The 14,820-nt window shown below is 55.2% G+C and overlaps 6 protein-coding genes across 6 annotated transcripts; 2 read left to right on the top strand and 4 right to left on the bottom strand.

Moving 5' to 3' along the window:
* Positions 1–226: 226 nt before the first annotated feature.
* DICSQDRAFT_60931 (WD40 repeat-like protein) lies at positions 227–3,664 on the bottom strand (the record flags this gene model as incomplete). The annotated part of the gene is made up of 10 exons (XM_007366078.1): positions 227–538; positions 623–1,072; positions 1,144–1,275; positions 1,347–1,775; positions 1,831–2,126; positions 2,182–2,734; positions 2,789–3,104; positions 3,157–3,422; positions 3,469–3,579; positions 3,629–3,664. The coding sequence occupies 10 exons, from the start codon at positions 3,662–3,664 to the stop codon at positions 227–229; spliced, it is 2,901 nt and encodes a 966-aa protein (XP_007366140.1).
* A 265-nt stretch (positions 3,665–3,929) lies between these two features.
* Positions 3,930–5,750, top strand: DICSQDRAFT_60953 (aspartyl aminopeptidase; the record flags this gene model as incomplete). The annotated part of the gene is made up of 8 exons (XM_007366079.1): positions 3,930–4,058; positions 4,118–4,179; positions 4,232–4,331; positions 4,399–4,603; positions 4,656–4,873; positions 4,924–5,006; positions 5,061–5,477; positions 5,558–5,750. The coding sequence occupies 8 exons, from the start codon at positions 3,930–3,932 to the stop codon at positions 5,748–5,750; spliced, it is 1,407 nt and encodes a 468-aa protein (XP_007366141.1).
* A 1,117-nt stretch (positions 5,751–6,867) lies between these two features.
* On the top strand, positions 6,868–8,972 carry DICSQDRAFT_61087 (uncharacterized protein; the record flags this gene model as incomplete). The annotated part of the gene is made up of 2 exons (XM_007366080.1): positions 6,868–7,023; positions 8,799–8,972. Coding segments are annotated over 2 exons (330 nt in total), but the record flags the coding sequence as incomplete, so codon positions are not given.
* A 129-nt stretch (positions 8,973–9,101) lies between these two features.
* DICSQDRAFT_86929 (Brix-domain-containing protein) lies at positions 9,102–10,497 on the bottom strand. The gene is made up of 7 exons (XM_007366081.1): positions 10,472–10,497; positions 10,230–10,419; positions 10,064–10,173; positions 9,873–10,005; positions 9,556–9,811; positions 9,430–9,503; positions 9,102–9,376 (listed from the first exon to the last, which is right to left on the bottom strand). The coding sequence occupies exons 1-7, from the start codon at positions 10,472–10,474 to the stop codon at positions 9,204–9,206; spliced, it is 939 nt and encodes a 312-aa protein (XP_007366143.1). The 5' UTR covers positions 10,475–10,497; the 3' UTR covers positions 9,102–9,203.
* Positions 10,498–10,797: 300 nt separating this feature from the next.
* On the bottom strand, positions 10,798–12,939 carry DICSQDRAFT_60913 (glucosyltransferase; the record flags this gene model as incomplete). Its single annotated transcript, XM_007366082.1, has 12 exons — positions 10,798–11,071; positions 11,124–11,199; positions 11,249–11,346; positions 11,398–11,534; positions 11,589–11,737; positions 11,797–12,049; positions 12,109–12,180; positions 12,233–12,386; positions 12,437–12,614; positions 12,665–12,680; positions 12,740–12,818; positions 12,872–12,939. 12 exons carry the CDS (start codon positions 12,937–12,939, stop codon positions 10,798–10,800), a joined length of 1,554 nt encoding a protein of 517 aa, XP_007366144.1.
* Positions 12,940–13,332: 393 nt separating this feature from the next.
* On the bottom strand, positions 13,333–14,560 carry DICSQDRAFT_180923 (toxin-antitoxin system, toxin component, GNAT family; the record flags this gene model as incomplete). Its single annotated transcript, XM_007366083.1, has 6 exons — positions 13,333–13,442; positions 13,504–13,595; positions 13,654–14,020; positions 14,079–14,200; positions 14,255–14,328; positions 14,390–14,560. 4 exons carry the CDS (start codon positions 14,558–14,560, stop codon positions 13,884–13,886), a joined length of 504 nt encoding a protein of 167 aa, XP_007366145.1. The 3' UTR covers positions 13,333–13,442; positions 13,504–13,595; positions 13,654–13,883.
* Positions 14,561–14,820: the final 260 nt, after the last annotated feature.

Consider the following 14,820-nt stretch of genomic DNA (forward strand, 5'->3'; position numbering starts at 1 on the left):
ACCGGCGCGTGCCCGCCCGATTTCCCTCCCTTCCGGGCGACACTTTTTCTTCTAGGAATCCTCTCACTGTACTCTCCTGCATGACGTTCACGACTCATAGCAGCATGTATCCATAGCGATGATGTAGCACGGCAGACGGACACAGCTAATACAGCCCATTCTACACTACTTTTTGTGCATCTCCTCTCCCCCCCCCGCGTGCGAGCCCCGCCGGCCGATGTCAGTGTCACGCCTTGACGTTCACCCGCTTGCGCTTCTTGGCGCCCTCCGCGATCCGCTCGCGCACCTGCTCCTCCGAGAGCGCCCCGTCGCCGCGCTCGAAGAACTCGGCCGTGCGCCGCGCGTCGTTCTGCCGCTGCGCGAAGCGCAGCGCGGCGAGGTTGTACCCCAGCGCGTCCCGCTGCCGCCGCAGGCCCTCGCGCAGGCTCCGCCGCAGCGGGATCAGCGCCGTGCGCATCACGCGGTTCGCGACGATCTGCCGGTGGTGCGTCTTGAGCAGGAAGAACACGATGCGCGACGTCAGCACGAGGCTCCACTCCTGCGTACGTGCGTTAGCGACCGAGAGAGGAAAGGAGAGGAGAGGGGAGGGGAGGGGAGGGGAGGGACGAACGAGACCACGCACCCGCTGCGCCCAGACGTTCAGGCACCGCATCAGGCTCACGACCTTCCCGAACGGCAGCACGAGCAGCGCGTCGTGCAGCGCCGCGCCCGGCACCTTCTCCACGACGCGCAGCACCCACTCCTCGGGCCCGACGTCGTACGCGGCGAGCACCGGGTTCCGCGGCGGCGGCGCGACCGTCCCCGCGAGGCCGCCCCTGCGCCGCGCCTCCTCGTACGCGCGGAACGTCTCGCGCTCCGCGTCCGCGAGGTCGAGCGCCTCCATGATGCGCTCCCCGGCCATGAGCGTCTCCGCGGTCTGCTTCGAGACCGCCGTCGTCTCTGCCGTGGGGGCGGCGGGGTCCGCGCCGGGGGCCCCGGAGCCGATCGGCGCGTCGTCGCGGTTGAGGGTGTCGGCGATGCCGGCCTCGTAGAGGGCTTCGAGCTCGCGCTCGCGCTCTTCCTCGAGGAACAGCTACGGTGCGCGTGCACGTCAGTAACGAACTGGGGATGGGGAGAGAGAGGGACGCAGATGGGGGTGCGTACCGGCTCGTCGAGCTTCTCCCAGACGCGGATGGACTTGTCGTGCGAGCCGGTGACGACGAACTTGCCGTGGTGGCTCACCGCGAGCGCCCACACCTCGCCGTGGTGGCCCTCCAGCTTCTGGATGTTCTCAAACTGCGGGCGAGGGGGGTTTCAGCACCGGCTCCCAGCTCGAGAGGCGGTGTCCCCGCACGAGCGATGCGCACCTTGTCGCCGTCCCAGTACTTCAACAGCTTGTCCTTGCCGACCGTCCAGAAGTAGTGCGACGGCTTCGTCTCGCCCTCGCGCGTGTCGTTCCGCTCGAACGCGACCTGCATCACGCTCTCGTCGTGCGCGAAGATGCTCTTGTGGCAGTCGCCGAAGTCGAGCCCCCAGATCTTCACGTTCTTGTCCGCCGAGCACGTCACGATCAGCTTCGAGTCGCCCGAGATGTCCATCGAGAGCACGGGCAGCTTGTGCCCGTACAGCGAGAGGAAGAACTTGAGCGTGTCCTGGTAGAACACCTTGACGGTCGAGTCGAGCAGCGCGACGGCGAGGAGCTTGCCGTTCGGGCTGTACCGCACGGAGAGGACGTCGTCGGTCATTTTGAGCGTGCGGATGTGGACGAGGGTGAGGAGGCTGCTGTTGCTGCGGGGCTGGATGCGAGAGGTTAGCACGGATACCGAGCGTACATGGTGAACAGGGACGAACGTTGTCGCTATTGGCCGGTTTTCGCTCGAAGTCCCAGAACTTCACGTCCTTGTCTGCGCTCCCACTGACGAGGCCGGTACCGTCCGGACGAACGTGTATAGACCATACAGTGGCCGAATGCGCCTGGACAGTGTCGACGAGCGAGGAGGACGCGATGTCATAGATAAGTATTTCGCCGGACTTCGTGCCCACCGCAACTTGACGGTCTCCTGGCAGGAAAGTGCTGCAGATTGCATACCCGCAATCCATGGTGCGTATACACGCGGTCGTCTTCATGTTCCAGATCTTAAGCGAGCCTGCACAGCACGATGAGTACATGCGCACGCGTGAATCCACGCACAGATTACTAACCGTTGGACGCTGAGGCGAGGAGCGCATCGTCAGAGCTCAGACACAGCGTACGGACGTCTGTCCGATGCCCAGGAAGGTCAACAGAATACACGCGGGTAGCCTCCGGAGTGGCATCTTTCGACTTCGTGGGTGGGGGAATGTTGTACACCTCCAACGCGTTGTTCGAAAGCGCGACGAACAGCTGCGTGTTGTCCTTCCCGCCGTTTTCCTCCCCACCGAAGTCAAATGACCTGACCTTGCCGCTGGCCCGCACGATCAGGTACGGCTGGAAGAGGTCGGCCAGTTCCTCTGTTTCCTCGTCCCTCTGCATGTCCGCATCGTCGTCCTTCTTCTTTCCCTTCTCTTTCTTCTCCTGCTCTTTTTCCTTCGCACGCTTGCGCCTCCGGGCTTGCTTCTTCCTGATTTCCTCCTCTGTGCGTATCCTGAACACTTCCACGGACTTGTCATGCGACTGGACTGCGAGGTACGGTTTGTGGGGGTGGAAGGTGATTTGCGAGACCCGGTGCGCCGACGCTAGCGGGAGCGTAGTTACCGGATGGATGAACCTCGTGACCTTAGAAAACCGTATTGAGCGCAACAGAATCGAGACCTGCAAAGTCGGCCGCACCTCTCCAGACTCAGTCTCCCGTAGACCCTCCGCTAGTGCCTCATGGTCAATCTTCCATGCTTTCACCTCTCCTTCCCCGCTCCCGGTGAAGACCAGCTCTTGCTCAGGATTAAGATCAAGACTCCAGACCTCTGACCGGTGCGCGACGATGGTCTGGATACAATGCTGCGTAGAGAGGTCCCAAAGCTTGAGGAAAGTATCCTTGGAGCCGGTCAAGAGGTAGCCAGGAGCAATTCCGGTAGAAGTAGATGGCGCAGACTCCGCAGTAGGCCGAACGAAACGGATTGCAGTAATCTGGTCTCGGTGACCTCGCAAGCTGCACATATATATGAGGCACACAGAAGGGACGGTAGGTAGAATGGACGAACCGGTATAGCCCAGCCTCCCCTACGACATCCCAGAGGATGAGATCGGTGTCCTGCGACCCGGACGCTAGTCTGGTACCGGTCTCGTCAAATGTGAGGGCGGTGACGGCCTTCTTGTGTCCGTTGAACGTTGCGAGCACAGACTGAGCGGAGGCGCTCCATAGGCGTATCGAACCATCTGCGTAACCCACTGCGAAGAGGTCTCTTTGCGGAGAGCGCAGGATACAAGTGACTTCGGCTCTGTGACCGGTCTCATGCCACATTGCGAGCTACGAGATATGAGCATAGGAGTGCTTCAAGTAGTGTATGACGCACCTGCTGGCCCTTCTTGACATCCCAGACCAGAACATCCTCGAGCGCAGGAACGTAAGCCAACTTTCCGTCGTAGTGTGAGTTCGAGGAGGCGCTGCAAACCAACCCAAAAGCCTTTCCGAGACGTTAGATAGAACTGTCGCATCACGACATGAACGCATACCTCTGTAGGCCCATGGCGCAAATAGCTTTGCACCATGATGCGAGTGCAGAGAGGAAGGGTACGAAGGACAGGGACTGAGGACGCGAATTACTCCCCGGGAGCCAATGGGAAGCGGGAGCGGGAATAATTTCGAGGGTTCCCACGGGTGCTAGACTCGATGCTCCTCCGATCTCGACTGGCGACCGTGGGGGTGTGCACTCCGCGTAGATTCATCGCAGTTTCTCACAGGCTGCACAAAGCCTGCCTAATCGATACAGCTCGTCCTACGCGTCCTTCAAGCCTTCTCGTTCTCTCCCGGACGATGACCATAATGCAGCAAGCTGGCCCAGAAGCCGCGCATAAGCTCCTCGACTTCGTCAACGCTTCCCCCACTCCCTACCATGCCGTGCGCGCCGCCTCCGCTCGTCTCGAGAAGGCCGGCTTCCAGAAGGTATATGGGAGTCCGGACTAAGTGACTGGACAGGTACTCATGATGTCTGCCTGTGTCAGATCCGAGAGCAGGACGATTGGGACAAGAGCTTGAAAGCCGGCGGCAAGTACTACTTCGCGCGGTTCGTCCCCTCTGCTCATGTGAATTGCTCCATCTCAACGATCGCCCGATAGCAACCAAGCCGCTTTGGTCGCGTTTACCATCCCCCAAGGTTGGACACCGGGCGCTGGTGTCTCTATTGTTGCGACGCACATCGACAGCCCTAATCTCCGAGTCAGTTCACGTTGATCTGAGATTGTGCGTCAAAGGTTGAACTGTTGCTCAACCGTGCAAACAATAGGTGAGACCTGTATCCAAGAAGAGCAAGGTCGGATACCTCCAGGTCGGCGTCGAGACCTACGGTGGCGGTATCTGGCACTCTTGGTTCGACCGAGACCTCGCCTTGGCTGGCCGTGTCGTCATCGCCGATAAGGACGGGAACTTCTCGTCGAAGCTCGTTCGGATCGACAAGCCCATTCTGCGAATACCCACCCTAGCCATTCACTGTAAGATATTTCAATGTGCTGCTATGTTCTCTGGTGTGACGAGCATCTATAGTGGAAAGAGGTGCGGCGGACAACTTCCAATTCAACACAGAGACGCAGTTCGTGCCCATCCTTGGCCTCATCGAGTCAGAACTGAATTCTTCGGCCGGTGAGACCAAAGGGTCAAAGAAGGCGACAAGCATCCAAGAGAACCACCATCCGGCTCTCCTATCACTACTGGCTAGCGAGCTTTCTGTCGCGCCGGAATACATCCATGACTTCGAGCTGTGCGTAGGATATCTTCTTTTGTTGCGCACGCTTGCTGATCATTCGATAGGCAGCTGTACGACACCCAACCGTCTGTGCTTGGCGGCTTGAACAGTGAATTCATCTTCAGTCCCCGTATGGACAACCAGTTCTCCTCGTAAGCTATCGAAGCCTTTGCCCATACCACACATTCACCGAAACGCATCGTCAGGTTTGCTGCGGTTGAGGCCCTCGCTACCTTCGCGTCCTCGTCGCATTTCAGCGTCCTCGAAGGCAACGTGAACGCCATCGCACTCTTCAACCACGAAGAGATCGGCTCCGTCTCCACCACCGGGGCCGAATCCTCCATCATCCCCTTCCTCCTCCAACGCCTATCGCCTACTCCAGCAGCATACGCACAATCCGTCTCTCGCTCGTTCCTCGTCAGTGCCGACATGGGGCACGCCGTGCACCCGAATTACAAGGACAAGCACGAGGACAACCACGCACCCAAGATAAATGGGGGCGTCGTGATCAAGACGAACGCGAAGCAGCGCTATGCGAGCGATGCGATCGGCACGTTCGTCGTGAAGAAATTAGTGGAGAGGAAGGGCGGACAGGTGCAGGAGTACGAGGTCCGGAACGACATGTGAGTACATACTCAAAGCCTGCTCTGCTGCGTCACCAGGATGGAATAGCACCGGTGCTCATCCACTACTCGACCCATAGGGCTTGTGGCTCCACCGTCGGCCCTATGCTGTCGAAGATCGGCGTCCGGACAGTCGATGTCGGCTGGGCAATGCTCTCGATGCACTCCATCCGCGAGACCGCGGGTTCACATGACGTCCAGCACGCGATCGACCTGTTCACCTCGTTCTTTGAGGGCTTCAACGAAGTCGACAAATCGCTCACCGTGGAGTGATTTTCATCGGTCTTGGACGGCGTCGGGTTGACGCATCTTTGATCTTGTCGTCTTCGAATGTACCACAAACCACCTGACAATACCAATTCACAACTTTGACGCTCCTCTGCTGCAGACTTGACCTGTGTATCGAATATATGCCTCGTCCAGAAGCTTCCTCTACTTGTCATGAACCGCAACCTGCCATGCTTCGCGACTAGCAACACTGGGAAGTCCTTGTATGTCGCTTGCTCATAGGCTCAACAAATCCAAGACGTTCAAAACCATAGCGCCCTCTCGATCGCCCGAGCGCTCTTGTACAAGGCCTCCGAGAACTGCGCAAAAGGAATCAATGGGATCAAAGATCAACTTCTCGTTTGGCAGCCTTCCAAGTTCCGGTTTCTCACGTTGTGCCGCGATCGTATATAACGGCCTGATTCATAGAAGGATTCCCTCTCGCTTCCCCTCACCGCTGTCATCATCCTGAAAGATGGAGATTAGCAATATGGACCCTCCGACCCGCGCTGGCGCCGTTGAAACCACACCGCTGCTCGAAGGAGACGGCAAACGAAGCGTGCAGGCCGTTGACGTCGTACCGATGAAATTTCGTAGGTTCTGATGTTGAGCAGCTATCTGGGAGTTGTGAATCAGGTACCTGTTGCGCAGGGGACATGCCCGTCGCTGCCGAGTCGATCCGCAAAGCGTTTGAGGACGACCCTTTGATGGAATATTTCGACGTGAGTGGCCACCACAAACACAGAAGAGTAACGTCTTGCAGATCCCATGCCTTCCTAGGCGGCAGACACTGCACCATTTCCAGTCTCACGACGGAAACTCATCGATATGGTCGATTGGATGGGGGCAATGCACCAAGAGCGAATGCTCACAGTCGAAGGAGGCATGTCCCTCATGAAGTAGTGCGTCCTACCCCAACAGAGCCACACCTTTCTTCTCGCAGTGGTCGCGCCGAGGGACTGAGGATTATCCAGCGGACCGCCTGGTAATCAAACGAATTTACCTTCTGTGGCATTCTTGAGGGACTCTCTTGGTCGATTGCGTCCTGAGGAATGCGCTAAGGTGAGCTGGCTGTCAATTCGTGGTCATCCCACAGACGCGCTCACGAGATGGATCATCGAAGCGATGGAAAGAATTCGGAGCCAAGGCACGCGAGCTGGTCTCAGCAGCGTTTGGGGAGAAGGTCGCGGATATGATGGAGATACAAGTGCTCGCCACCGATCCAGATGCACAAGGCCGCGGGTACGCATCTGCTCTCGTGAAGTACGTTCTGAGGCAGGTCAGTTGAACACTCGGTTCATGTCTTACGAAGACCTGCGCGCTGAAACTCGGCCCTTCAAGGGCGACGCCGACGGACGCGATGTCTGGCTTCTGACAACCAGCGCTTACGGATTCTACGAGCATTTCGGTTTCGTGACTGTCCGTAGCGGCAAGGTAGGCGAAGACAATCCTGCTTGGGACGGCGAGCCGATTACATTGAGAATCGTATGGAGCCCTTCTCATGCGCATCCAGCTCGTCACACTAAAGTCCGGTACAGATGCACAGAACTGCTAGGGCGTCTCTTGCGCAGGCTTCATCAGAACCCAAGAGCCCCGTCATGTACACAGTCTAGCCGTCAATATGTATCGTATGCAGTGCCTTCACCAAACTCTCGCCGTTGGAAAGTGTCGCCGCCACGACCACAACTTAGGACCTTGTTGTTGGACCTTTCTGGGATGCTAGACCATAGCCGCAGCGCGCTGCGGCTTGCGATGGGCTGCGCGTGGATTGCGCGATATACTCACGAAGCGCAGGCACAACTGCAGCTTTCAGTATAGTCACCACCTTCCGTTCAATACATCGAGTCACCCTAGCGTGTGCACCACCGACATCTACAATTCCTGTATGCTGCGGTGGATAGTAGTCAATCGCTGCGTAGTCGAAGGTGATAACGAATCGATCTCGCTTCAAATTCCAGGCACACTATCGCAGTGCCGTGAGCCTAGTCAGATGGGTAATCTTCCTCATGATCGGTTTGCACAGTATCGAACGGCCCAATGAATACGCTTCCTGCGTGTGGCGAGCACGGCGTACCTTTAGCGACGTAGTCCCGCTGCTCCTACATAAACCTACATATCGCGACGCGGGCCCACATATCTCAGAATAACCGACTCGTCACCCACTGTACCATGGGACCCGTGGTATCCGGAGTAGCTGTCACAAAGTCGCTATTGGAGTCGAATGGTACGGTATCAAGAGCTGCGGCTCCTCGTAGTGATAAATCCTGGAAGCTGCCCCCGCCTGACATCAAGCCTTTGCGATGGTGTACGGTCCTTTCACGAAGTTTGGATATACTACAACGTGCATGCTGACGTGACTCGGCTGTCAGACGAGATGGTGACCGTGATCAGTACGGTGCGAAGGGCGTTCCTTCAGGACAGCCTGACATCTTACTTTAAGGTGAGTGCTCTCTGTCCACGCAATACGCAGGCAACTTATAGGTACATTGTCCGTCAAACGACAGCAAGCCGATGCTTGGCCTGCATGGAACCGGCTCTTGCGGTTCCCCATAAATCTACTGAGATTCAGCTACGGCATATATCAGGGGCGGATAGTCACTATTGATCGTGGGGCCGGAGCCATGATACAATAGTAAGTTCAGAAGGAATCTCCAGAGGACGCGCGCTTGCCTTATTCTGACACAAACATTGACCGTAGCAGCGCTCCAGGCGACGTGGGCATGCCGTGGATTGTCAGCTTGATCATTAGATTGTTGGGATTATTGAGAACCAAGGGTCTCGCCAAGGTATGTGTGTGAATACGATGCCACGGTCGTGTGACTGACGCCATGACTGAAGAGGCAAGATGAGGTTGGAGAGAGGATACGCGAGATGGTCCAAGGGGCATTTGGCGACCGCGTGAAGGAAATATATGAAATCCAAGGCCTCTCTGCCGCACCGGAGGCACAAGGGCGCGGCTACGGCACTGCTTTGGTTGAGCATGTTTTGAAAAAGGTGAATATGAGTAGTCGCTACTATGGGCGAGACGCACTGACCCCTGCTCCCCTTTGAAAGAGCGATGCTGACGGTAGAGATACCTGGTTAGTAACGAGTGATGCATACACTTTCTACCAGAGGCTGGGGTTTTCAGTGGTGGGGACAACTTATATTGGCAGCAACAATCCTGCCTGGGACAGAGACCCTGTCCCCATGTATGTCGTAAGCGTCACGTCAGTATGGTCGCGATAGGATTCGCCTCACCTTTGGCCCGATGCAGATGCTCAGGCCAGCTGAGAAGCCTACAATATGGAGCTAGGATCCCTAAGAAATCGTGCGAGGCCAGAACCCCAAACCAAGCCGAATAAGGGAGCAATAAGGGGCAGCTATATATGCGTCATAACGAGACTGTATGGATGAGGATATAGTACAAGAAATATGGGATACAACAAAAGCGAATGGAAACCCAAGGGGATGACGGCACTATCGCCTTGCGCGCTTCTTCGGATTTTTGTCTGCGTCTTCTGCGGTGGCGGAAGGCCGTGGGGCGGGTCCGCTGAGCAGACTACGCTTTTTGGCTGTCCTTGAGTAGTGCGCAAGTACCCACTCCCGTTCTGCCTCTGTTTGCTCTATTGTACCTTGGCGGATCTCGTACGCTGCGATACAGGGAGGTGAGCGGGAGCAAACTGTGTGAACAACCTGTACGTACGTTTCATCTCAAACCGGGGGCCAACCTCAGCCAATTGGACTTGCCGTGGAGGAATCTTCATGAACACGTGATGTCTAAGACGTTCGTCAGCCAAAGCCAAGCCGCATTCCTGAACAGCGCGAGTACCTGAACGAGATAAAATCGTCCTCGTTTGAGAAAGTCATCACTCGCTTGCTGTCTTCCTTTGGAACGGGGAAGAGGTACTTCAGTACGTCTCGTATCCGCTCGCCGAGTTTTGAGGAGAAGTTCTCAAATATGAGATGTGGGTACTGCTCGGAGACTGTTGATGACTTATACGAGGCGATGTCATGTCGCAGTTGTACGTTGTGTAGGGTGAAGTAGACGGTAGGACCGTGAGGAAAGTGAGAAACGATCATGGCATCTAGTGGGATATGCTGCTTTAGAATACGGACCAACAGTAACTCGGAACGGATTGAACCCACCTGGTACACCGCGATGTTCGTGGAGGATGACTAGGTCTGTGACATCGTTCGTCCTGCACGCCTCTGCCAATTCCTTCACGACATAGTTTCCTCGGTTTATCCGATGGGAGTTAGGGAACACCAGGCGCATTTCCTGTTGAACAGGAGCAGAACATGAGCCAAAAAGGTTTGCAAGCAGAGTCTTTAGGTACCTTCGCGAACTGTAGCAGCTTGGAACTGGGGTCTCTTGATGTCGTAACAACAATCTTTGGGTCCAGAATTCCCGCGCGCGAGTACTCATTGTCAATGTGCGATGACGGTTCTGAAGATGCATATACATCAATGGCGAAACCATGATATATGGTAAGGCCCACGCACCTGCTTGCGCCTCATCAAAGGTAAGGTCACGACCCAGCGCATTCGCATCCTTCCTCAGCTCCGTTGGCAAAGCCTTCCCACTAGCGAGCACATCCTTGACCTGCTGCTTCCGGAGATATGTCTGTCGCTCTTGCGCCTCTAGCGACTTGGCATAGATATATTGACGACGCTCGCGTGCCTGCCTGCGAATCTGAACTAAAATTAGTAGAGGACTTTCATTAGCGTTTGTAGAGGAAGCTCACCATAAGTTCAAAAGGTAGTGAGTACGGGGACCGGGTGGAGGGTTGATTGTGTTGCAAGTACGGGAGGGGAGTCTTCAGCAACCATAAGCGCACATAATCGCTCTCTTGGGCGCTTGACAAAACTTCAGTTTAGCGACAGAGATAAGATTAGATCGATTATGACGGCATCGGTTTAAGCTTTGGTGTGGACGCTCGGATGAGTGTTCCTTTATGCCCAGATGTGCTGGAGACTGTCCACGATTCAGCGCGGTAAAGCATCACTCTTTATTAGTTATGAAGGTCGGTAATAGCCCCGACGGCCGCCGGGGTCCGTAAGATGATCGTATTCAATCTTGGCGAGCGAGGTAGATTACAGAAAGACGGATAAAAGCCCATACAAGCCCAATAGCACAGTACACGCTCGTTACCATCAAAGGCAAGAATTTGAGCGCAGAAACTCCAGTATCCGCTGCATCGGCGTGGTCAGAAGTGCCATCAACCGGAGTGGTCCGTTTCGTCAAGAGCGGGAACACCGTAACGAAGATTTGGAGAAGCGGGAAGCACGCAAGATACAGCCTCTCAAGGACGTCGATAACCACGAAAGGAAACGATCTCGGGAACCTGGTCCATTCGTCAGCTACGGTCTACAGGTTATGGAAGCAATCATGCTTACTGATAGACTTGACGGTGGATAGGCCGCAAGACGAAGATGACCCAGAGGACCGAGTAAATGATCTTGGTCAATGTTTCTGAACAGTGTCAGCTGAATGTACTTGCACGACGAAGCTCACAACATACCTGCTGGCGTAAACAATAACGGGAACAGAGAGAATATACCGGCCACTGAGGCTATCTCGAAGGTGCGAAAGTGTTCGTTGTCCTCGGCAGCAAGCAGACTGACGGTCGATATTAGCTGATAGCGCAGGGAAAGCGAACAAAGGATTCACCTCAACGGCACTAATACAAGGAGGATAGCCTTCTCGTGCACATGCCACCCGAACATGTAAGACGTGAATCCACACAGCGTAAGCGCTGTCACGAAAGACTTATACGACGTGTTCATCCACAGCTTGCCCATGTAAATCTGCAACGGATGAGTCTGCTCTTCAACGAATGTGCTCTAATTGAGATGACATACCGTCTGGAATGCGACCGTGATTGCGAAGGTGTGAATAGGCTTCACTGTTGGGAGGACCGCGAAGACCGTATCACCAACGAGTCCTCGAGATGTGGATGCGACGCCGAACTCGTTGACAGCGATGCCGGCCAACTGGCCTCTGCTGACGACTGGCCGCGAGTCAATAACGGATGCTGACCGGACAACAGCAGGAGGAAGCTGAACGAACCCTTGAGCAGGACGCGGTCGAGTGCCGTGACCAATGCCCATACATTCGGCGCCCAGTAGGCATGATTTAAGCCGCGAGTAAATGGAAATAGACGGCTCAGAAGCTGAGGAAGCTGGCCCATGAGTAGGAAGGGGCCTAGTGACGCGAGGAATGTCAGGATCACGACGTTGGCTAGTGATAAGAAGCGACCAGGAAGGAGAGTATACGATGGCGACAAGCAGTAAGAACGAAGAAGGTATATGAAGTACGCTGGCTACAGCATGAACCTCAGTTCCGAGTGCACGATATTCCACAATGCAGCGACAGACGTACTGCAAGGTAGAGATAGATGTGTTTGAAGTTCAACAGCACAGCAAAGAGGAAACCACTCGCTAGCTTGCGATCCTGCAATGAAACATTCGTCAAAAGCAATCAAGTATACAGTAAGGTGGCATACATTCCGAGCCATCAGTATTGACCACAACAGAATCCCGAACATGAAACCATTATACTGGAAGTGTATATGGTCCACGATCAAGAATCCGGGATGTAAGAAGAGGGACGCGGAAATGATGCGCTGCATCGCCGGATTCTCTGCCCCACGAATGAATCTGTGCTCAGAGTCAGCTTTCGTCGAGCGATATCTGCCTCTTCCACTCACTTGAGAACGGCCGCTCCAAGCACAAGCTCTGTCACAATAACAGTAGTACGCTGGTACGCTATAACGGACCACGAATCATAGTTGAGGTTATTGAGGTCCACTATACGAGGGTCGACGAAATACGCTGGGATGGACAGTAGCTTCTCAAAGTACGCGAAAAATGGGGGGTAGTCCAGTGCTTCAAAGACTATTAGAATCGTTACATCCTGACACTTAGAATACACTCACTCCATTCAGAGGTAGTCTACGAATGAAAAGGTAGATTGAGCGGCATGTATGTGACATACGGTAGAATGCTCGTACATCGTAGTACCACTTAGATATCGGCAGTGAATGGGTAATGGCGAGCCAATTGCGATGCACCTCAAAGTCTGTGGATCGACTACGAGAGATGCTCAGCGCTATAGCTAGATACCGTGCTGGAACGAGACGCACTATGCGGGGAACAGCAGTAGCTTGAGACATGTTGAGGCAATGAGTATGTCCCAGTCCGTCTTCGTCATATCCAGCTTTAGCGAGGACAGCCATCCTGACTTTATAACAGGGGAGTTCTTCTCTTCCTGGGTTCCCTTCACTGGGTTGGTGCTCTCCTCCGGTATGGAATCTGGCAAAGCATGGCTCTTCTCTCCTGTGACGGCGCCGGACGACGGTCGGGTTGCGATGGGGGACAGCCGGTGTTGGCTCATCGAGTAAAGTCTTTCGGTGAGCAGTGCTTCTAGCAAAGAATGTGATCTCTACGACATGCAGTCCCGGAGGAGGGGTGGCAAGGAGTGTAGGTACGAGAGCTCCCCGCGTGCCACATCGCGTCCTTGCCACATGCTCACATGACGTGCAGACGCGACCGTGGCGCGCGTCTTGTTCTGTCCTCGACCACCACTTTCTTTGCCATTCGGCCCTGTGCAGTCAGTCCACACCCTATCCTTCAATCTTGTGATCGGAACACGCTGGTCATGAGCGAACAGGTAGCAGCGGCGAAGATCGTTGAGCGGCAAGCTGAGCAACAGGGGTCAGTAGCTTGATCATACGAGCGTGTGTGCCAAGCTGACATCCCAGTTCACTATCCGCAGAGGTGTACTTGGGAAGTTGCTGATATTTGCTCTTTCCCTCGGAATTGTCCCTATATCATCATACTTCCTGTCTAGGGATTACCTCTGGGACGGTATGTCGATCTTCTGCCATAGCGAGCGTTGAACTCATACTCCCTCTTAAAATCCCAGGCAACACTATATTCGCAGCCATCACAGCTGTAGTTGCCGCGAACGTGGTACTCGTCGCGTATATAATCGAGTCTCTCCGAGAAGAATCGCGCATAAAGACGAAGGAGAAGGGAAAGCAGCCCGCAGAGTCCAAGAAGGATCGGTAGCACGTCAGTCCTCCTACGCCGCTCTCGTGTCCTCCTGCATTCTGCTTCCCGTGTGTGCTATGCATATCTCTCCTTCTGTGCCCGTCACAACGTCAGCTGGAAGTACGATACGTCCAGCCACCTCCCAAACTTGTGTCCCACCTCCTTGACCGTCCCTCGAAGCTCGAACCCGTGCTCGGCCCAGAACTTCATCGTCCGCTCGTTCTCGGTGGTGACACTCGCTGCATCACGCGCTCAGAGCCGCACATATCCTCCATCGCTTGCCTTCCACGTACTCACCTGTGACCACATGGAACCGCTCCCCATGTTTCCTCGTCTCCTCGAGGGTCCGCTCCAGGAGCTTTGCGCCAATACCCTTTCCGCGTAGACTCTCGTGTACGTATAACGACAACTCCGCCGTCCTACGCGTCTCCTCGTGAGCAGCCGTGCACGCTCTGTATACACGCGCTACTCACGCATCGTACGCCGGCCGCTCCTTGTAGTGCCAGAGGTTGCACCACCCGACAGTACGCGTAGAACCTGCGTCCGCCTCCACAAGTTCGGCCACAAGGCAAGGGTAGTGTTCCGCTGAGTGCCGCGAGCCATTCCACGCGCTGCGCGAGGGTCTGGGGCTCCGTGTGGAACGTCGCGGTGCCATGGAGGAATTGCTCGTTGTAGATGTCGAGGATGGCGGGCAAGTCGGCCTCGCTCGCGTCGCGGAATGTTACCACCATGTTGAAATTGTGCGTGAACAAGAACAGCACGGTACGAGCCCTCGACATTTAAGTCAGGCCGAGTCATATACCCATTGCCATCCAATACTCCGACGTCGATCGGGTATCCACAGATAAGGGAAAGCCAGCGGCTCACAGAACGACTATTTGCATTCAACATATCGATTGCAAGGATATCGTGGTATGACAACTAGGAGGATACATATGGGATAGTACAGTGTGTAGCGATGCTAGTGTGACAGTTCTGGTCTACGTGTGATAAGGTACTTCATATCCATGCTGGGCGATGCAGAAACGAATAAGATAAT

The sequence above is a fragment of the Dichomitus squalens genome (genome assembly GCF_000275845.1).
Source record: "Dichomitus squalens LYAD-421 SS1 unplaced genomic scaffold DICSQscaffold_15, whole genome shotgun sequence".
Taxonomy (NCBI): domain Eukaryota; kingdom Fungi; phylum Basidiomycota; class Agaricomycetes; order Polyporales; family Polyporaceae; genus Dichomitus; species Dichomitus squalens.

Coding starts and splice junctions, on each gene's coding strand:
- DICSQDRAFT_86929 (XM_007366081.1), bottom strand. Junction 9,812..9,872: donor CGAACATCGCGGTGTACCAG/GTGGGTTCAATC, acceptor ATATCCCACTAG/ATGCCATGATCGTTTCTCAC. Junction 9,377..9,429: donor CCCCCGGTTTGAGATGAAAC/GTACGTACAGGT, acceptor CCTGTATCGCAG/CGTACGAGATCCGCCAAGGT.